The sequence below is a fragment of the Zootermopsis nevadensis genome, unplaced genomic scaffold, assembly GCF_977971745.1.
Source record: "Zootermopsis nevadensis isolate Lab colony 2312 unplaced genomic scaffold, Znev_1.0 Znev_ptg000007l, whole genome shotgun sequence".
Lineage (NCBI taxonomy): Eukaryota > Metazoa > Arthropoda > Insecta > Blattodea > Termopsidae > Zootermopsis > Zootermopsis nevadensis.
Window position 1 is genome coordinate 721,794 of NW_028259139.1, and position 22,498 is coordinate 744,291.

Consider the following 22,498-nt stretch of genomic DNA (forward strand, 5'->3'; position numbering starts at 1 on the left):
GCGAGCATGAAGATGGTAAACCTCTTCCAGGCTACGCGGAGGAACAACCTAGAAGGCTGCCATCTTCAGCGAAGTTTGTGTCTGATTTCCTTCGCAAGGCAGACGAGTTGGTAGAGATGGGTGTGGATATGGACACCATAATAGAGAGAATTATTAAATTTAAAATAGGGAGAGACAGACTTGCTCCACCATAAAAAAAGGATATGAAATTATTTACCTTGATAAGGATTTAAGAAATGGGATTACTGATTAAATATAACTAAAACCCGAGTTTGTAAAATAATTATTTTAATGGGCCATTATTGATAAACATAAAGGTGTGGAAAATTCATGTCAAATTACCATCTACTTCACTAATTTTGTTCCTCTAAGTCTGAGGTAGGCCTCTGTAGGCCATACGATTTCAAAATTATATGCACGATCTTTGAAACGCTGTTTTCCTGAATAAATAATTCACCCAAGAAAGACAGTTTCAGTTCATTTCAAACACTGAAATATTATTCAGTAAATTATTTCGTTCAACCCACTTATCTCCACTTACTTTTTAAACACAAACTTGGAATAACTGTTCAAGATGTCTGCCGGGTACTTCCCCACGTGGAATGACGTCGAAATGTTGAGTTCACACTCTGAGCCTCTGAAAGCACACAGTAGCTGAGACGCCAACTGTGAACGGTTCTGAACAGTCTCTCTTAAATGCAAATCACGACAAATTTGTATCCATCACGCACGCAAAGCGATTACCAAAAAACGTCGAGAAATAATTTCACAATCTAATCAATTTTTATACCCAGTATTACTTGACTAGACGGAAACTAATTTATTACAAAACTTATTGTTTATTTTTGCATTAGACATGTTTCGGAACTAATCAGTCCATTTTTGGGTCTTTAGCTATCCTCGCAAACAACTGTGTTATGGTGTATAAGCAACACGTGTGAAAATTACGCTACAACACAACCCGCTCTTCAGCTCCACCAATCAGCACCATCAAATCCAACTCGTCACTTATTACCTGTTCTGTACATGGTTTCCAAGAACCCCCATATATTTCATGTTCACCTGAAGATGGCAACCACAATGTTTGCCGAAACGTTGTCTAATTCTCAACATTCGACGTGGCTCACCCCTCAGAAGAGAAGTTGTACATATGGTAGTGGTTTGCGAGGATAACCAAAGGCACGACGTCTGGTAAATATAAACATTAAAAGTAGTAAATTAATATGAGAGTATATTAATTTATATTATATTTTTGTGTAGAGACGGAAGTACTTGACAGTACTTAATTAGCTAGTAACCAGTACAGCAGAGGATTCTGATGTACATGCATTTTACTAGACACGACATTTTTTAAATCTCACATATTTCGTTTTGTGGCTAATGTAAACAGAAATATCGTATTTTATTTTATTTTACGTAAGATACTATACTGTTCACTGAGGCCATTGAGGACGTCTGTAACGATGCCCGACGAAGGCCTTCAGCATCTACCAACATTTACTTGCGCTGATGATGGGGAACTTTGTCGCAATTTGCGCTTATGTCTAGTAACCGTCCGTTACGTACAGCAAACCAGTGAGAGTTGCTCCATAAAGGTAGAGTTATTTATAATACAAGAGTTCAGGGAAGCACTAACAGTCCACTCTCAACTCAAATTAATTTAAATTATCACTTGGACGCGTGCACTAAGAGCACTCAAGCGGTGAAGGGGATGAGCCCCCTAGAACGAAGGGAGGACTGTGGGGAGGAAGTCCTTGCTGATGGAACTCCGGACCCACGGTTCCGGGTCCATGTGGCTGGAACGACTCCATGTCTGCAAGAGAGTTGCCAGATTCGGTTCCAGGGCATTTGTCTCCGGACTTGCCTTCCTGTTTGATCATCATTCTTCGCCATTTTGCCCTCGCGTTCTGGAACCAAACCTAAAACAGAGGACATCCTTAACCAACTGCCCGCTTCATTGCATTAATGGCATAAGTCCAGCACCGGATAAGGACAAAGGCGGTCAGACGTGTTCAGTTGTCTACACAGTTCTGCCCGGGTAGTTCAGCACATGTGCTCGGCTTGAAATTTAACTACGCATTTGAGACTGGCCGCTTGTGGCTTTTAGTGTGTGGCAGGTCCTCAAGGATTTCTCGCAGTTCTCGTAACAAAGTAATAAATAAATCATATAATCAAGAGAAGTCATTCCAACAAAAAAAGAAAAACTTGCATACATCGCGCGCGAACTGTGCTTTTGGATACAGGTTAACTGAATAACGTATGGAGACGACAGAATTTTTAAATTGGATAGAAAACTGCGCAGTTTTGAACTGTATCAACACCTGAGCATATATGGCCGCCTTAAGTAACATAAGTACCGAAAACACACAATATGGGCATTGTGCGTTCATTTTACGCAGTTTGTGAACAAAACTCTCAACAAATAAACAAATGCTTTGTTGGATTTAAAATTGTCACGATGACGAGTACAAATATGGCCGTCTTCTTGGTTGTACCGCCGCGTAGTCTGTAATCTAAACAATCACAGCAGCAAGTACCTCTGAAACGTCTTGACTTCTACCAGACAACATAGCGCTACAACTCAGAAGGCAGATTTTTTCAAATGCTTCGCTGTTTACCTCAAACCGAAACTCTTCAGAACCTTCAAGTTCGACGCTCTGACTTTAAGTTATCGCTTAGTTACAAAAAAAAAACAATAACCTGGCCGATCCTGTATTTCCACAGCTGCCATGGCTCCCATTAACAGAGATCAAAAACGAAACACTGAAAAACTTTTTTAATGTAACACGATTTGTAGTCGGAAAAGAAACTGGATTCAAGCTTAACCACAAGCTCGTCTTTAATTATTCCGATGAAATTGATCCTAATGCGAAAGCGATGTTCGGGAAAGGGTTTACAAGCGAAGGGGGAGGCTTGTCGTACGTTCATCTCTCTGATCTGAATTAAGGGCAGGCGGACGGACGGACAGCTTCCAGTTCTTGTCTTAATGAAAGGGCATGACCAGTCCATCTGCATTAAACCACTTAATAGCACTACATTTAAATATGGGGGAAGGGAGAATTTATAAAGAGACAAGAATCAAGCTCCACTCCTTTCCAGGTAAAGGATAACTCAAAGTATTACACTGGAGTGACGTGGCATGTGCCCACACAGATGTTGTGGGGGGGGGGAGTCCCTTTTACTTGCTTTAAAAGCAGTTGCAGTTGACTCGTCGAATTTTAGTTTTCCAGAGTAATGGAACTTGTAGTTAATACAGACTGCTCCATTTAAAACTCAACCCAACACACACGAATATCTTCAAGAACAAAAAGACAGAACCAACAGAAATGTTGAATTCTTGTAGCCGTGTCCCGTTGTAGCTGGCGTTCTGGTTGAAATCGGTACGGCAGTATTTTAAGTTGTTTTGCCACGGACAAACAGTTCCAGATTTCCGAAATTCTGTTACCAGTCGATGTCCTCTTGTCAGGATACATTGAAGAATGCTTCACGAACAGCAGAAAACGATTTCAGTGCGATGTAATGGTCAAAAATTAGCACGCGTTCTGTTCTGAACACATCACGATTATGAAGTATCACATTCCATCGATTCATTAATTAATGTTATCACACCAAATATTTTGTGCGTTCGTCTCATTACAGTTCATTTCTATGAAAATGAATACAATAACCATCAAACCGTGAAGACAGTGCACTGAATGACGTTAGAATAAATTCAATCTGCCAAATTCCCACGGCCTCCATGTTGGTACTGATAACAGGAATTTTGTATGCTAAGTATCAAAATGAAGAGGTTTATAACGACATGAGTTCAGAACGGAATTTGGCTACAATCATCGTCTGTAACACCGCGTCCTCCCGCAGTGGAATCGTAGGGCACATGGATTGGTATTATACCTCAGGACTCATTCTGTACTCTAGATTAAATAAGTATCTGCGAGGCCGCCTTCTGACTCGTAATAAATGTTACACAGTTCGTTATCTGTCATTAAGAGTGCAAAGTACTGAGTTAAAACACAGATCTGATAATAAATCAGTAAAACAATCCGTTTCAGGTGATTCTCGGTGTTTCAACATGTCTTGCTTAACTTACATGAAGTTTTCTTTAAACTTTACTTTAATTTTAAGATTTTTAATTCGTTCTTCGGAATTCTTGAACCGAACTACGTGTTATAACGCGGTCTCAAACAAGACTGGATTATAGAAATATTGTAATTGGCTTAAATATTAAGAGGGTAAACCTTGGATCAACAAGCATGCCATCTGCAGCTAGACTGAATGACTAAACAATATAATAATATAATCAAAAAATAAATAAATAAAGTGTAACACTGTCCGGGAGGGGTGGGAGGGGGTGTTCCTTCTGTACAGAACATGTGATGTAATTAACTGATTAACTGTTGGTATCACTGCTGTGTACAGTTTTGACTTCGCGCAAGATGTCCAAAGCAAGAATCCAGTTCATATTCAGGTAAATAAACACCAAAATCTTTCCGATAAATGCCATTTTAGATTAATTAAAGCGAGCGTCTCTTCAATACCGGTGTTAATAGCACGTGCTCGAAACTTCTATTTGAAATCTAAACTTCCCCTTTGCAAAACACTCCGGGATTGTCCGACCTACAAAATGATTTCTTACTATGTTTAATCAGAGTCATATAACATACGAAAATGATGCGTTTCTTGGTGTGAAGGACAACCTGTTTTAAATTGTAAAAACATCAAACAAATACATCACCTTAGCTATTGCATCAGTTCGATGCTAATCTAAACAGCCTTCTGGGATATTGCGCCTTGTAGTCTGATAGAAGTTAAAGGACGTTTCAGAGGTACCTGCTGCCTCTATCATCATAGCACTAATGGAGACAGTACGTACCTCTGAAACTTCGACCTGTTCCTACGAGACTACATGGCGCAACAGCTCAGATGACTGTCGTGTTTATATTAATCGCCGTGACCTTAAATCTCACAGAAGCTAACCTAATACACACATTACACTCGCTAATAAAAACAGAAAGCAATTTAGAAGACGAAATAGGCCTACACAGCATGTTAGTTCAATATTCAGTGCTTCATAATATATATACAAATCAAGTTTTCCAAAACGTTTCTCATACCACTCGTTTGCGTATTTTCAGTATTTATGTTAAAATCGCGTGTTCCAGCTAAATTTCCCTACTACTGTGATCTCATTCGCCGCATATATTAGTTCCTCATGCTGACAGTACCGACTCACCATAGGCCTAATTTTTAATCCACATTTTAAATCAAATTTAAAGATTTATACAGAATTTTGTTAGAATCTTATCACAACACTTTTCAATCGTGTAAGAATTGAACAATATTACATGTTTGCTCCTAATTAAACCGATATAACAATCACATTACTTTATTTATCACCTGCAACGTTCTGTACAAAAATATCTTAAACTACGATTAACCGTCTGTAACATGCTTGAACTCTGCGACTCAACGCCTTGATGATGGAGACAGCAGGGACCTCTGAAACGTCCTTTAACTTCTATCAGACTACAAGGCGCAACAACCCAGAAGACGGAAATCTTCATACTCATCGCTGTGAAAATCTTCCTTATGAATTATTTAAAGTTTTTCACGACACAGTCCTGTGTAAATGGAATATATTCTTAAGAAAGCAACTGGAATTCGCAGCAGAAGCGACAGTCAACTCCCCTCCCCTCTTAACCCACATCAAAGGAGTGAAACTCTTAAGTTTGAAGCCACGTTCCTCCTACCGAGAAATGCAAGAACGACTCCCACGCTAGGAGTAGGTCGTGTGATTTCGCGCTAGTAAGTGGATCCGTTTCCACATACGGATTATGTCACACACCGCCTGGGGAAGTATCCGGAATTATTAACATTCCAACATGAACACACCCACTCTTTCCGTCAAATTCTGTCATTATTAAAATAACATTAAAATAGACGGGAATTCCAAGTCAAATATGGATGGTTCAGAAGAAAATTCGTGTAAGCTTACTACAAAGAAAGAAAATATTTTATTAAATTTAGCCCTACAAAATTAACATCAAAGGTAAAAAGCATTTTATGAAAAATTATGCTTGACAGCTTAATTTTTAGTGGTACACATCTTTTACGTTAAACTCCAGAAATCAAAACAATCATTGGTATATTTCTCGATTCACATTAATTAACATATTCTGGTGGCTTTAAATGAATTTCACTAATTACAGAGAGATCTCCCCAAATAATGAACGCAGCTAACCAGTTAAAGTAGCGGGACTGCGTTTGATGGAACGTGCAGAATTTTTGCATCTAATTCGATCATAAAATAAATACAAAAATTTAATAGAATTATACTTTAAGAAATCTTACATTTTATACATCACACACAAAACCTCGTAAAAGGGAGTTCTTGTAAGATCCCAAAAGTGTAAACACAATAACCCGGGGGGATTAGATTGATTAAGCAGCTGTTCCGGCTTGTCTCCGTCCGCACACAATTAGGCCTATTAAAGTGTGCGTAGTTGTGACACAGCTGAGTCTTGTAGGTGATTACCAACGTATCAGTCAAAAATATCGCTTTCATTCTCTTCCATTCATCGGAAACTTTGGTATTCACTGCGTCACAACCCAGACGACCACGATTAATATTTTTAACGCCGCGACAGACTCATTATCGAATTACAATCATACAGATGTTAGATTAGCCTATTCTATCTGATCAAACAGCATATTTTAACAGTATTACGTCAATTTCTGACTCTTTTACAGTTTCAAAGCATATTAAATATGTTTAATGTCTTAATATTAATGCTATTCTCCACTTGATTGAAGTAATAGACCTACAACAATTATTTTAAAACTATTAAATAATTCTGTTGATTAGATCAACGCTTATACATTTAATAATGTCTCAGGTCTATTTTTGTATTTGCTTAATTATTTGGAAACTGAAGTCCTTTGAAGTTTTATCCATTACATTTTACGCAGAATCGGTGTATAAGTTCTTCCCAAAACAATGAAGACTATAATACGCCCTAAAGGTAATTAGTTCACACCATTCTGTAACACGCTTACAATTACAAGCAGTAATTAGAAAATATTACAAAGTCGAAATCCATAATATGACCATCTGCACAGAAAATTCAGAAAGCTAGTTCATGAGGTGGACAGCATTTCATTGCTACAGAGCAAAATAATTTTTATGTCTCGAGTAACAGTTATTAAACTGTCAAATTAAATATAATGAAAGTAATTATTAAGACACAGACTTACATTAACTGAAAATTCCGTCACCAACACAAGATTTATACAACTAAAAATCTGACCAATAGAAAGTCTCGCCGGAACTCCCTGCTACTGTGATGTGCATTTGTTTCTGAGATACGAAGATGGCTTTCAGTAACGCGCTGACTGTGTCAGTTCTAACAACGGACAATCCTTTCATTAGTTATTTTACCTCGGCAGTCGCTCGGGGCGGTGGAGTGTTGGCCGTCGGCCCTGCAATCCGTCAGTCCCCGACGCCCATTTCTCATCGCGCATGCGTGCCTCAGATGCCGCGTCCTTAGCCAAGCACCGGCAATTAGCAGAAATAGAAATACCCTCCGCTCGAAGAACATTCATCAATCAACTGTGGGACCTCAAGATAGGTCAGCTACCCAAATAGAAATTTGGTAGCTACTGCTCTTAGAAAATACCATAAAACATACTTTATACACGTGTAGCGGAGGATTTTAACTTTAAACGGTGCAAAACACTTTGCTCAAACGCATGGCTAAGTGATTATCAGCAAAGAATAAGACGTGGATGCCGTCTGGAACTCTTAAGAGACAATTGATACAAACCACTGTCTGATTTAGTGATATCTTAACAAAGAAAGTTTCTTATCAAATGATTTCTAAACATCGCGATTAAACCTGTAACATGAGGATGAATTTTCGAGTCCCATGAACGCAGGGATCTTCTTGACTAACTAAATATGAAGACAGTACAGTAATTAATAACTCAATTCTGTGCGTAATTTTCAACAACAGTTCAACAGATTCTGTCTACTTTGATTTTTTTCCCGAAATAAAACCAAAGTTTTCAACTACCACCTGTAGTTCCTAATGCATACAAAATCTTTCGCACTGATTACAAGTTAAGTTTCATTTCGTATCTCCAAAACAAAACAAAACAAAAAATTCTATGGTTAATTATTTAAGGCCACAAACTTCGCGCAGCCGCCATGTTGCTTTATACTCGTAAAATACGCCTCAACAAAACTTGCACATTTTTATTTCATTTACCACCACATAAAATTACAATACGTGGCGCTAATGTTGCACCCCACCTCAAATGTTCACACGAACGACTGACAGAAGGAAACTGGAAACGGGAAACGGGAAACACTAGTGACGTAAATCTGTCATTCAGTCCGAAAGTTAGGGAACAGCCTGTCTGTCTGTCTGTTCTTATAACATAAGAATAAACAAGGTCTTTGTACCAATGAGGCACGTTTGCCAACTGGTTGTACGTGTTCTGATTACTGCTACTGCATTTAAGACCAAGCCGTGTAGGCGAATGGCTCATATAAATCAGAATGTCCGGACAAGACTCCCATCTGGTAGGTCGGGGTTCCATAACGTGTTTGTGAAGCGAGTTTCGGTGAGTTCCAAAGTCTTAGCTGTTTTCGTACATTCACAAAAGTTATCAAAGTGGACCGTAATTGCCCAGTCCAAGAAGGAAACTTACGTTGTTCAGAAAAGGTTTGAGGGGAAATAACACATGTGGTTTAGGTAGTAGAATGCAGGTAGCACTGCAGTCGTACATGCCTTCTTCACGTGGTTCTCACACGTAGGCTCTCATAACACGTAATTTTTCATACATTTATTCCACTTGTCTATAATTATTTATTCTCTCTACCCACAAAATATAAGCTATTTCAGAAATCAAATAAACAAGCAAGCACATATTTTGAAATCTACTAGGCTGAGGTTCCTAACCACGCGCGCCTTTGTTCTGAGGCTTCGAGGGGAAAGTCTATACTTTTGGTTTGAATGTATTCTCACGTCTACCAGCCAAATACTGAACAATTACAATAAAGTGTGAATAACTTGGCAGATTTCGGCGTACATGAGAGGATAATATTAAAACAAATCTTTAAAAAAAAACAGGGTTGTGGACGGTATTAAACTGGCTCTGGAAAGGATAATTTTGGGTTTTTGTGAACAAATTCCACAAAAGCAGGGAATGCTAGCAGATAACCGAATATTAGCTATTCAAAAACTTTGTTTCATGAACATTTGTTATTTTACGAAATCTAATGGTCTATTAACCGTTACCACTAACCTTTAGAATGGCGATGGTCGCTTTACATCACAGTTCATAAAAACAGACATGGAATGAGACAAGGAGTGCCCTGAGGAAAATTATTTTCGTTTCTTATGCCACGGAGTTCTCTACCCTTGTAACGCTGTCTGTCGCCGAATCAAACGATCCTCCAAGTCCTGCCTGCCTTTCCCTGCGAAGAGCCAAGTTTTCTGAGACCGGAAATCGTTCTTATCGCTGTGCGCAGATAAGGGATGTGGGGTGGACGCCATTTTGTCAGCCTATCTTCCTTCCGGAACAATCAACCCATCCAAAAATAGAAGAGGCGCGTTCCTGCCGCTCCAAGTTTCACGGTATTGCAAGTAGATGGTTAATTGAACATCACGTACATGAAATACAGACCCGTGCCTACGTGAAGGATTTGGTACATTATCAAATAGTTCACGAAAACAAACATGGATCATAAAATTAACCAACTTCATGGAGCGACTCCATCTTGAGAATCTGACAGTCGCTCGGATAATCAAGAAACTCTTTTACGGAACTTTAAGAGTCGTCTATTATCATAATCAGAAGAACTTAACACTATATCCTACATCAAGCCAAAGAGTTCAGTTTGTTCAGTTGAGACTCTCGTGCCCTACTTACGACTTACTTCAACAGGCCTATTTATGTTCCATCTACACTTAGGTCTCCGTGTGTTCTTCTCGATTCCAGTCTAAAAATTTGCATGTATTTCTTTCATTCCCCATGCGCGCTACATTCCGTAACAAATACACGACAAGAATAACAAAAATATTAGATTATAATCACAGTCGTAACCATTACAGGAGTTACACGACGTAATCATCGCCATCCCCCCCCCCCCCCCGGGTGAATCACAGAACAAGTCAGGGGGTGTCAGGTCCCGCCATTATTCAGCCCCCTGAGAAGTGAGCAAGACAAATAATGGCCCGGTGAACTATAAAAATTTAATGATCACGTTTCCCTTTCGTAATGAATCATTAAATTGAACCATTCAATGCAAAAATTATGCATTTAAAGTCGCTTAATTTTTTTTTAAACTTTCTTACGTATTTTATGAGTAGACATAAAAGACTCGTAGATGGAAGATGGGGCGGTTTTTTATATCCTGTGGCCAAGGAGGGGGGGGGAGGCGGAATAAGGTGGGTCTCTGACCGTGGTAATTTTTAAACAGGTTCTGTAACTACTTACTTAAGGAGACAATATCGTAGTGGTGATACCATAAAATTTCCACCAAAACCAGCTTATAGATTTTTGGTGCACGAAGAGAGTTATAAAGACGTGATAATTATTAGATAAAATCTCGCGTTACCTTAGTCTAAAGTTCATGTCCCGGTGGTCGGACTAATTAACGCTAATGTAATCTTTTACTACGCGGCTTCAATCAAAATTCAATTTGAGGTTCTCACGACGACGACTATCTTCTGGGTTCTTTCGTCTCGTTGTCTGGTCGAAGTTAACCGACGACTCAGAAGTGCTTGCTGTCTGCAACAGCGCCCTGATGACGGAGGCAGCAATCAACTTTGAAGCGTCGGTTAACTTTCAATAGACAAAATCTTAAATCAGCATCGACCAGAGAGACGTCATTGTCAACGAGGCAAGTGTAAGGAGCGTGGCGCCACTGCGGCTAATCCCAGGGGAAGAACAATTCAGATTAGACGCACGTGAAACTTTTTCTTGTTAAGCTTTTCCCGTATTTTGCCAAATAACATTTTCTTATGACCTTGAGATTATGGAACACCCTGTATAACGACTCTTGCTAGATCGTGGCTCATGTAGAAATAAAATTTGCCAACACTCCAATCATAAAATGTACTAGCAAGAGTTTAAATTTCTGTAAATACTCGAAGCCCGTACATTATCTCCTTACATCCCTGCCCATTACGGTTTGGCCTTCTGGAAGGTCAATTCCTCGATGTCTTCAGACATTTGGAATAAAGGGCAAGACTGCGGAGTCTAGTATTACGTATTCTATTCACCTCAACTCGAGGCTAAGACCCATTCGAATCTCATACAATCCCGACATCCGAAATTACAACAGACATTAACGCCAAAGATATCACAACAGAATTTACGACCACGGAACGAAAATTTATTATCACGAGAATGAACTCAATGGGTAAAATGCTGTCCCATATACGCCATGTAGGCACTTGGGAGGATAGAAGGTACAGCTCCTACGGGCGAAATAACTCGGGTATACAAAAATATAAGCCTGAAACAACAGAAGAGTAGGTCTAATCCTGTGCAGACTGTTCCCTTACCTGAAGCACCCTCTTTGGCAACCCCGTTTTCTGGGATAGCTGTTTCAGGTCTTTGGCGTCGGGGTTATGATTAATGGCGAAGTACGACTTCATGGTGCGAAGCTGATGGTGCTTGAACGATGTGCGCATGCGCTTAGTACGTTGCTGGCCGTTGGATCCGGGAATTCCCGGAGTTCCCGGACCTGAACGTCCGAAAGAAACATCCAAGTAGTCTGCACTCAAGTCTGGAAAAAGAAATATGTCAATGCAGCAACAGAACTAAACGTTACTTGAAATTCAAGACAATTGGCAGTTATAAACAATTGTAAACAAAACGAACGGAAAAAGTTTTCAAGGAAATTACTGACAACGAACTAAAATTTCACCGATATTATTGGAGAGCTCTCCTAGATAAGCTACATTAAATGCAAAGTATATAATAAATTAAATGAAAACATTGAACAAAAATGTATATAACTTGCAGGCCTATCATCAGTTAAATATAATATTGAAGAAAATTGTTTAAAATAAAATGAGTTCTGATATGGCTACTTAAAACAAATAATTTGAAGATTAAACTTGGGACATCGATAAAACTCAGGCAATTAGAAGAAGTCTGTACGAAATTGCGCAGATTATCTATAGTTTTAAAACAGAAAAACAAGCAAAGAATTTAGTCTTGCTGCAAACAGAAAAAAGGTAGAAGAATTGACGAAATATCAACCAAACTGGAAACACGGACAGAGAATTCAAAGTAGAAAATCACCAAGAGTAAAGACAGACGTGGCAAGAACCAAAAGTAACATCAGGTTTAGAAATATGTAATTATTCGTACTCGCATGGCGCACCCAATCACTGATTTGAAGAAGAAACTTACTCCCAAATATGCTTTGGTATAACAAGTCTCTCGTTTTCAGGTCTTCCGATTAAAATATTGTACGCATTTCTTATCTCCCCCATGCGCCCCACAAGCAAGACCAACTCCTTGTTTTAGTCAACCTACTTTCATGCAAAATAAAAGTTATGAATCTATTCTGAAGGGTTCTGATGATGGTGTAATTCAGTCTGGACTGATGTTTTTTATATAAAATTACGCAACCTTTCAAGGACCGAATCTTTAGTCGTCTTCAGATGTGGCGAAGCGTAAGGGAACTTAATGTGGGTATTTTCCAAATCTGAAGGACCCCGCAGAGTAGGAGCTTCACAACTTCTGTAGACGAGGAAAGATTCAGTCCTCGAACCTTCTGGTAACTTGAAGATGGTAGTATTCTTGGTTGTTGCGTCGTGTAGTCTGGTAGAAGTTTACCAGCGTTTCAGAGGTCCTTGCTGCCTCCATCATCAGGGACAGCCCTGATGATGGAGGCAGCAAGGACAAAAGGAGAGACAACATTGGAAAACGCGAACTACCACTTTACAGACATCCCTAAGTAATTCATATTTGTAGGTGTAAACTGCATTTCGATTGGTACGCCGATATTGATGCCTTGCTTCAGGAAACAAAAACTTGTACACTTGTAACCATGACGACGGAGCTTCTGGAATGTCAATCAGAACTGGCAGCGACTCAGTCGAAGACGTCCTAATTGCTTATCTTTGTTCTATATCCAGAGGATGTTAAGTGTTGTATGTATCGTGCAGAAATCCGAACTCAGCCGCGGATGTTAACAAGATGACAGAAATAGTTCACGCACTGTAAAGCAAGAGCAGTGCCCCACATAACTCCTTTAGTCTCAGCCCAAAACTGATAGTCTCCAACCTGGTCAGTAAATAGCGTACTGCATGGAATACAACTGTCCACCGCCGCGTTAACAAAAGCCACACACTGGAAAATTACCTACGGCAGTCTGCATCCAGTCCATAGTCTCATAAACTATCCAATTAAAATATATTTTATCAGGACATCTTTCACCCATCTACGTTCAGTTCTTCCATGTGTGCGAGCTATCTGTCCTGCTAAGGTCATATTCCTTGATATGATCATCCTAACTTCTCATTAACATTCGGCGAAAAGTTCAAAACTTTAAACTCTAAATTGTGTGAAGTTGGTTGTCTTCTGGGATGTTGCATCGCGTAGTGTCACAGCTACACGATGCAGCACCCACAAGACAGTAGGTTTCGTACTCGCCGCCATGAGAACTTGAAATGTCACTCATTATCAAAAAAATTACTTCCTCTCCCTTCGGTCCAGACATTCTTTCGGCTCTTTGATCTCACTTCCTCAAACTGTGTCTTTTAGTGGTCTCACAATCTAACATTAATTTAATATTACGCTTTAATAAATCATTCCAGTCTCTTACTCTTTGTTAAACACAAGTTCTAATGCCTGTCATTTGCTATTTTGTTAATTTGATATGCTACTATAAGTTATTAAAACCTGCGTCTCTTTGCAAGATCCACGCCCATTCCTAGACTACATGTATTTTATTTTAGTTTTCATGTTATAAAATATATAGTACATATGAAAACCATATCCAAGGCTGTGTCACCATGTCAAAAAATGGGCTTTCGTCGACTGTCTCTATTTCATTGGGCAGAATACCAATGTTTTCATTACAGCAACAGCGAATTGCCCTTTTAACTTTCACATCAACAAGGATTAAGTAGTGGAAACATACTACGGGCCTAATCCCCCCCCCAAAAAAAAAACTGGGCCCGAACCCCACTGTCGGCAAATTAATTGGGCCACATGACAGGAGACCAGGTACTTGCGTAAAGCCGATTTGCACAAAGCTGATTGGTTGCTCTTGTATGTTCCAGGCAGTCAATCCCCCTCGTAGGATTAGCGAAAGTGACGACTTTACAGTCACGTCACCAAGCGGTAGAAGACCTATCAACTGCTTTGGTTGTTTAGTTGAAATAACAGGACAGAACGAGGGACGAAACAGCAATACCTAATCGAAAACGGGAAACACGCCAATGAAATGAAGATGGAAGTCTTCTGGATTTTTGCGTCGTGTAGCCTGCTTTGCCGATGTTTCAGGACCCTGATGATGGAATCAAATGTCTGTAAATTCATACTAGACAGCCATCTTCATACTCGCTGACGTGAGAACATCAAATTCTATAAAAATACACTTATTTCTAAAAAAAAAATAATTAGGAAATAAATATTTTATTGATGAAGAGAATAATATCCGTGTTACTATGAGCAAATGAAAGGTAAACATTCAATGGCTTTAAAATAATCTGTCGTATACAAATCAATGTAACGAGCAAACCTAGATTAATCTGCCACCACTACTCCAGTTAAATCACCTATTGTGAAAATAAATTAAATCCTAATGATCATAAACCTATCGAGCTATTCATTTTTCAACGTGGAGTTGTTAATTCTGTATTTTTTATGCGTCCGTAGTGCACTCATAGCATTGTTCAATCTGGAGAATATTTCTGCTGGCTTACCGAATCATTTCTAACGCTGATGACTCCTTGGGCAAATCCGCTGCCTGCCTACACGTGACAACGCGAAGATACATCCATGTCCCGAAAGAGATTCGAAAACTCGATCACAGTTTTTGAGCGGCCAGAGCCGAAGACCATTTTGACCAAACTAATGATGCTAACTAATTCTGCAAAATACACGCCCCCCGAAATCAAACCTAAATTAACTCTTCAATCCTACAGTCCAATAACAGTGAGCTTCGAGTAGCTACCACGTATCCGACGGATGCACTACGCGCACAGAGAAGCTTACTTTATCCATCATTAGGGGGACGATCCCCCTCCGAAACGTCGGTATCTACCGGACTACATGGTGCAACATCCCAAAAGTCAGATATCTTCATTCCTTCGATGAATATTTAACTGAAATTAAAATACCAAAAGCATGAGAATGCTAAACCAGATTTTTTTTTTAATAAAAGCATGTGAAGATATTCCGCGTTCAGAAACCTCACATCCTCCACAAACTGGTCAGCATTAAAACTAAGAAGGTTAGTAGTAAAAAATACAGCGAAGAAGCTATAACCATGAAGACAGATGCTCTTTTAGAAGAAAGGAATGGGATGAAAATTTTAATCTCATCGCCGCGGACAACTTTTGTTGTCCTAATCACGTAGATCCAGATCTACACAGACCTGAAAGAGATGTAATTCTTAACAGGGCTCAGGACTCTGAAATTCTACGAATTACAGAACAAAGCATAATCGGTTGGTCGTAATTTTCTTCTATCTTTGCAGTAAAATAAATCTTTTAAACTGAGGTACATTTCTCTATTAATTTCCGTATTGTTAAACCAGTTAAAGCTTTAAACTTTTAATAATCTCAGAAACACCAATAGTACTACTGCAATACTTATCTCCCACTTGTCTTTGACACACAACTTAAATCTGTCATGGCGACTGAATGCAGTAAATTATTCTCGGGCGAACAAACATGTCAGCATGGGGTTAACACCTGCTATAACCCTTAATTCGCAATATTAACTATATATCCCACCCGCTTCAAAGATCAATAATTCTTAATTTTAGTCCTTATGAGTTTCGTATGATTCTCACTAAACAGAGATAATTTCCTTAAAAATAATTTACCAGTCATGGCCTTTTTGTGGTACCAACTAAATTCTTAAGACGAGTTTCGGCTTCAAAGGAGTTCTGAGACTGCTTTAATATTAGTTCAAGAATCCAGGACGCGATTTAGCATGAAGAACACCTTTGAAATTTCGGTGTACTCCAAAGAGTACGCCTTTCCACTGTTGTTTACAGAAGCTTCGGTTTCAAGCGGTTAAATCCCATTCCCGACTACAGAGACTTTATTATAAAACATTACAGAAATCGTAAGATTCCTCGATGTGTGTCATGTGAACACAACAGCGTTGACATATGAAATGAACAGATAACGTACCCAATACAATTATTTCCACAGACCAACAAGTCGGCTAAGCAGTTTGAAAATTTACAGCGATGTTTTATTTCACAAATAAACGACGATCAAAATGTGGCCCGATTTAATCACTACACTGTCATATCGTCCGGATTAGGATCCACTAGTTAGCACCGAACAAGTCTGCCTGCCAATCGTCAATTAGCTTGCAAACAGAAGGGCGCCTAATCTACAAAGGCTAGGCCAGCCATTTCATATCCAGTGAATTAATCTGTGATTAATTTTTAGTAAAGCCGGTCTTTTGGGAATACAGGAAATGTTTATAAGGGGGGAAAGGCTTTATATTTGTTGTGACGTTTGGCAAGATTAAAAATACGAACCTTTTAATCCTAAAATAAATTGCACAGTGCAGAGGTCTCGTTACAATCCACTTGTTTTCGAGTTTATGCGTATTATAAAATTACTGAACTTAGAATAACTGTGTATGTCAGCAAACTACAATGTCTTGTTCTGTCAAATGAAGTGATCTTATTTGCAATCTATGGAAACTGGAATGGACATGGTTTTACAAATATTTCCCTATCACCGCATGGTAAATAAAACTATTCGAGTGTAATACCTGGGTTAAGATCCTGCCGAAATATATGTAATCGTGATTTATATTTTCCGTGGTTTTCCTCAGTGCTCCTGGGTGAACTGAATAATATGTTAAAATATACCACAGTCGCTTTGTTAAAGTGATTTAATGTTATGCTGTTATTTATGAACCATTCCACGCTACATAACTTCAGCATAATCTTTAAACAATAATAAAAATCGTTGAAGGATTTACTACTATGAGATTTACCCCTGAGGGTTCAGGTAAGAAATTATAGCTTTGATTAAATCATGAAATCCTTTAGACAATGTAACAAAAGTGACAAAATGTTATGCAAAAATATTGTTCCGCGGCCAGTGCTTGAAAGGATGACCACGTGAGAAGACATGTCAGTTGCATAAACGTTACTTATGGGTCTGGAAAAAGTGAGGCGATCAGCTGAGAACACAGTGCGTCACAATTATGTTCCCAGCCCTCTGCCCATCAGCAGTAACAGATAGTATCTAATCAATCCATTGTAACAGTACACTTTCTGTTACTTCAGCTCTGACAAGGAAAAAGGTTGTTCCGAAACGTCGGCAATTCTCAACAACGTCCACACGGTGAGATACCGAGAACAATGTACAACGAATTTACTTCCGTATGTCGTCAGCATGTTTGTTGATTATATCTTCCTAGAAATATTTTGATACCTTATCCAGTACTTCCAATCTGCATTATTTCAAAACACATAACGTGCCCCGAAATATCTGAGACGTTTGGCATCACAATTAATAGCGTCATCGCAGCAGAAACACAATAGCTGTTCGACATACGAACATGAGATACGTATGAGACGTAAATCAACAAAAAGATTCATTTTGATTCAATCAGATGACGGAGTTAATCTTTGTTCTGAGACTAAGCTGCAGAAGTAACTAAGGACAAAAACCTTCCTGACAAGATATACTCAGTAAGAAGAGAAATTTCCCGTCCTTTATGGAATCAAAATGTTCACTACCCTGTGTACAAAATTACAATACTGGTCCCTACTTGAAGCCAGCTAAATTCAGATCTGACCCTCACAAATCAGTTGATTAAAATAGTTTTTAATATTATTTCCCAATCTGAGCCAGGTCTTTGTAAATGGGATCTTCCTTCAGGATTCTCGACCGAAATTGTGAATGAATTTCTGATATCTTCCATGACCAGCTATTTCTATCCTCCTTGATCTGATAAACCTAATAGTACTTTTTGAAAAGCACTAATTATGATGGTCATTGCAGAAAGCTACATTCACGATTCAAGTATATTGTGATATTATTAAAGTGCGAAGTACAGATATATGTTGCAATCACAGCAAGAGAGAATATTTCTCAGAAAATAACCTACTTTTTATTCGAAGATGGCTGTCTTCCGGGTTGTAGCGCCGTGTTCTACCTCAAATCCTACTTTTGGCTCTTTCAATAAGATGCAATATCTTCCTGGCTGTGTATGCAACCCATAAAGCATTCCTGCTGAGTGGAAACGCAGTACACGCAAGGCGGAACAGGTTAAAACAAGACAATATATTATATAGTCCGCGACTGTAATCTTGAGACTTGCGGGGTGAAGGAGGAAAGATAGCGTCTGCCTTTAACGCTTCGGGCTTCCTGCATTCCTTGCAAGTCTCAAGATTACAGTCGCGTACTGTAGAAACTGAATAAATTACCCAAGTCCAGCGGGCAGGAGGGAATCGGTTGCACGATACGGTAATTTCAGAACTAAAAGTATAAGCTTAAAAACTTTCTCAGAGGGTTGACTTCTAACACATGTCAAAGTCTTGCTGCCACGCATTATAGACATACTAGCAAATCCCTACTGACGTTGGTCTTCCGGGTTGTGACGCTATTGTAGGTAGATACCAACGTTTCAGAGGAATATACTGCCGCCATCTTAAAACTGAAATCAGTTCCAGTCACTTAAGTCCCGAAGATGGAGGCAATATGTTCACACGGAGTTAAAATCCAAAAGACGTCTTCAAATCACAACAGTTTGGTTTAGCTCAGGCCACATTTATATTTCTTTAAAATCTGTTCATAAACAAGTCTTCCAAACGATCGCCTGCCCTCAAATTTTCCTACTAAAATTCTATGTTCATGTCTACTTCTCCTTCAGAGAATCCGTATGAATAATTCATCTCATCCTACTAAATTGGCCATGCTAATATCTTGTGAAAAACACAAAATTAATTTTTTTAATTATGTAATCGTCTCTACCGTTCTGCTACTTCCTTTTACTTAGGTTCAATGTTCTCCTCAGTATACAGATGAAACGTCACTTCAAAGTAGTTATTATTCTTCCTTCATACTCGGGAGGTCCCGTGTTTGGATCTTGACTCGAAGACCGGCAATCCTGATTTAGGTTTTTCGTAATTTTCCTCAGTGCCTCCAAACAAATGTCGGAATAGTGCCTCAAATTATGCTAAGACCGTTTCCTTCTACATTATTTTCAATTAATTATTAATTAATCACTCTATCATTCGAAATTACATAGATTAGGCTACTGACAGCGTCGTAAAACGAACGATAAATAAATAAATTCCCCGACATCCTGCTCTCAGACACCGTCAATCCAGACCAAGTGTCTTGAGAAATAACAAGGCACCAAATCGTTCTTCGTCTCGGTCTGCACAAAGGTGAAGACGAAGTGTGTGCAATGTATTATGTACAGTTTATTTTTGTGAGTTGAAAAGCGCCGGCGTGGCAAGCTCGCGAACTTCTGAGATTAAATTAGTAAATAAACGGAAATCAGACTTTACTACGCTGGGTCTCACCCGCTCAACTTGTTTTAATATTATCCTTTGAACAAATGACGAGCGTAAATAAATAACGCTGTAAGCGCCAGGAAGAGACTGACTACGACTTCCTTGTGATTTCGTCTCCAAGGATCGAAGTATTTTTGGCACTGAGACGGTATCTTAAGCCTGCAGAGAAACAAAGTATGGAGCCTCATGTTTCCACTATTCATTGTCAAGATGCAGCCCGACACAAGTCTGATCTTACGTGAGAAGACCGGTTGAGAATCACTATCAGAGATAACATAATCATACTTAATTTTAGAAATGACGCTTCACAGAAATTTGGCCAGAAAACACGAAGGGAAGTGACCCTTTAGGAAACGCAAACATGACTGGGGATATAAAATTAAAATAAGTCTTAAATAAATAGTAGATACTGATGTATATTGGATTAATCTGGCTCAACTGGCGGACTGTTGTCAACTCGGCAAAATAAACCTTTGGATTCTATAAAATACAGGTAACGTCTTGTAAGCCAATATAAAATGTTCAAAGAATCTGCTTTATGGATTTAATATTTTGTGAAATCAATATTCTCCTCTACTAGCAAACTTCTATTGTCAGTTCACTACTTCATTTCTCGCCGTTATTCAGTCAGAAAAAAAAATGTGTTACAGTTTTCACTTTGATTAATATTAGTGCGCACTTATGAATTCGTTTCTATAACTTGTTTAGACTTACTAACAATAACACACTTGAAGATAAACTTTGTAATGTACAATGAGGGAGGGAAATGATCTTCGGAAAACCCATCTTCTCCTTTGCCCATCCTTGAGTCAGAGAAAAAAAAGTTCAAAAATGAGATTTGCAGTCTGTGAAAGTGGAGGTCAGTATGGGAGAAATTTCAAAGAAGTATCAGCCAATGAGGCAGAACCTCTTGGGACAGGCATTACGAGGTCACGGGCCTACGTCATCGTCTGTGACCCCAGTAATTCCGTTGCACTGTTTGGCTCCGACCCGGGTCTCGGTAAATAATGGACGTGCCGGAGTGCCAAGACGCATTCCTACAGCCAATGTTGTCGCAACAAACTTCACACAGCATGAGGAACTGTTTACATCCGGACTATTTATTAACTTCTTTGCTTATTTGACATGAACATGAGCGTTAATCAAACTAAATTGCCCTACTGCAGGTTCAGAAAACAACACGAGAAGACCGAGATATCGCCTAGGTAACATTGATATCGATACGAAAGATACCTTTTGAAAAACAGCTCAAAAACGGAAACAAAATGCCTGCGGTAATGGACGTATCTCAATCTTGGCGTAAGCCAATACAAACGCAGGCTCAACTCATGAACAAAAAAATCTTATGAGTCACATATAATTTTTTACAAACATGTTTTATGTTTCTATGCAATGACCCGTGCTTTCTAATGCATTTGGCCAAATTGTTCACAAGTTTCCTGTTCCTAATTCAGTATCAATACAGAGTTTTCTACTCGCATAATTTCTTGTAATGACTCAAATTCTTTTCAGATCCTAAAGATGATTCTTCGGTTGTTCCGGATACCTTGAACGACAGTCTCCTTAACCACAACACGTTACATATTCGACGTCGTCTCAGAATCCTGACCAACAACACCTGGCCATCCTCCTGGACTTTTCAACCTTTTCATAAACTTCCTTCAATCTAATAGTCTTACCGCTGTACCGAAATGTCATTTTTCAGTGAATTCCACTCGTTCTTACACCCCCTGGTGACAAAAATCTCACCAGAGATCGTTGTTGATGACTGTCTTGTTTTTGGGTGTTTTCTAGTAGATAGTAGCGAAGTTGGGCTTATTACTACCCAGAACAAAATAAAACCTAAGACGATGAAAATTAGGGAAGGTTCGTAATCTTTACATTCCCAAATTTGTACCGCTATAAATATAACTTGTCACGTAAACTGAATGTGCCCACAAATTACTACTATCCATCGTGTTTCGGCTGTATATTAAACTATAATAACATCTATGATTTTGTATGGGTGTTTCATTCTAAGGTAGGTGCTAACCCTTTAAAGGTCCAGTGGTAATTATATATCACACCTGCTTCAATAATCAATAACTCTTAATTTTTTACTTATAAATGAAGACAACGGCGGTGGACGAATCACATAGTAAGTACGTTGACACAAGAACGACAATCAAAATTTTGGTTGAAAACTGTCGCAGGAAGACACCTAAATGGGATAATTACATTGAAGTTACGAGTTTGTGACATGGATTGAAGGACAGGGTTCAACAATTCAGCTCCACTGGGACGTTGAAAAAACGCGTTTTTTTTAATATCCTATCAGGAAAAAAAAATATCCAGACAATTTAGCAGAGTTCTTCTTGAGAAGATGATTACTGTCCAGATCAAACCATTTCACATTACCTCACCTCATTTCCTTAAATACATTTTAATATTATTCTCCCATCTTTGCTTTGATGTTCAGTGGTTTCTTTCCTTCAAGGATCCCAATCAAAATCTTGTTCGCATTTTTCATTGGGGCCCTGCGCACCTCATCCTTTACATCTGACTATCATAAGTTATTATGAAAAGTAAAGTTTGTTATGTTTCTCATTATGCAGTTTTCTCCTCAGCACAGCGACCTTCAAACACCCTTGATCCACATAATTTCCTTAATACAAGAGATCAATGTTCACGTCCAAACAAACCAAAATTTATAATTATTTTTATTTCTACGATTTTTCACAGGCGCCTTCGAAATAAAAG

General features: G+C 38.8%; 1 protein-coding gene across 3 annotated transcripts in view; it reads right to left on the reverse strand.

The window, feature by feature from the left end:
- Window positions 1-271: 271 nt before the first annotated feature.
- ap (apterous) overlaps window positions 272-22,498 on the reverse strand; it is a 154,550-nt gene continuing 132,323 nt past the window's right edge. For all 3 annotated transcript variants that reach the window (XM_022074066.2, XM_022074070.2, XM_022074065.2), the window contains exons 4-5: window positions 11,577-11,800; window positions 272-1,919 (exon numbers count right to left, since the gene is read on the reverse strand). In XM_022074066.2, the coding sequence (XP_021929758.2) occupies window positions 1,686-1,919; window positions 11,577-11,800 (458 nt within the window). In that variant the 3' untranslated portion in view covers window positions 272-1,685. The remainder of the gene's footprint in view (window positions 1,920-11,576; window positions 11,801-22,498) is intronic.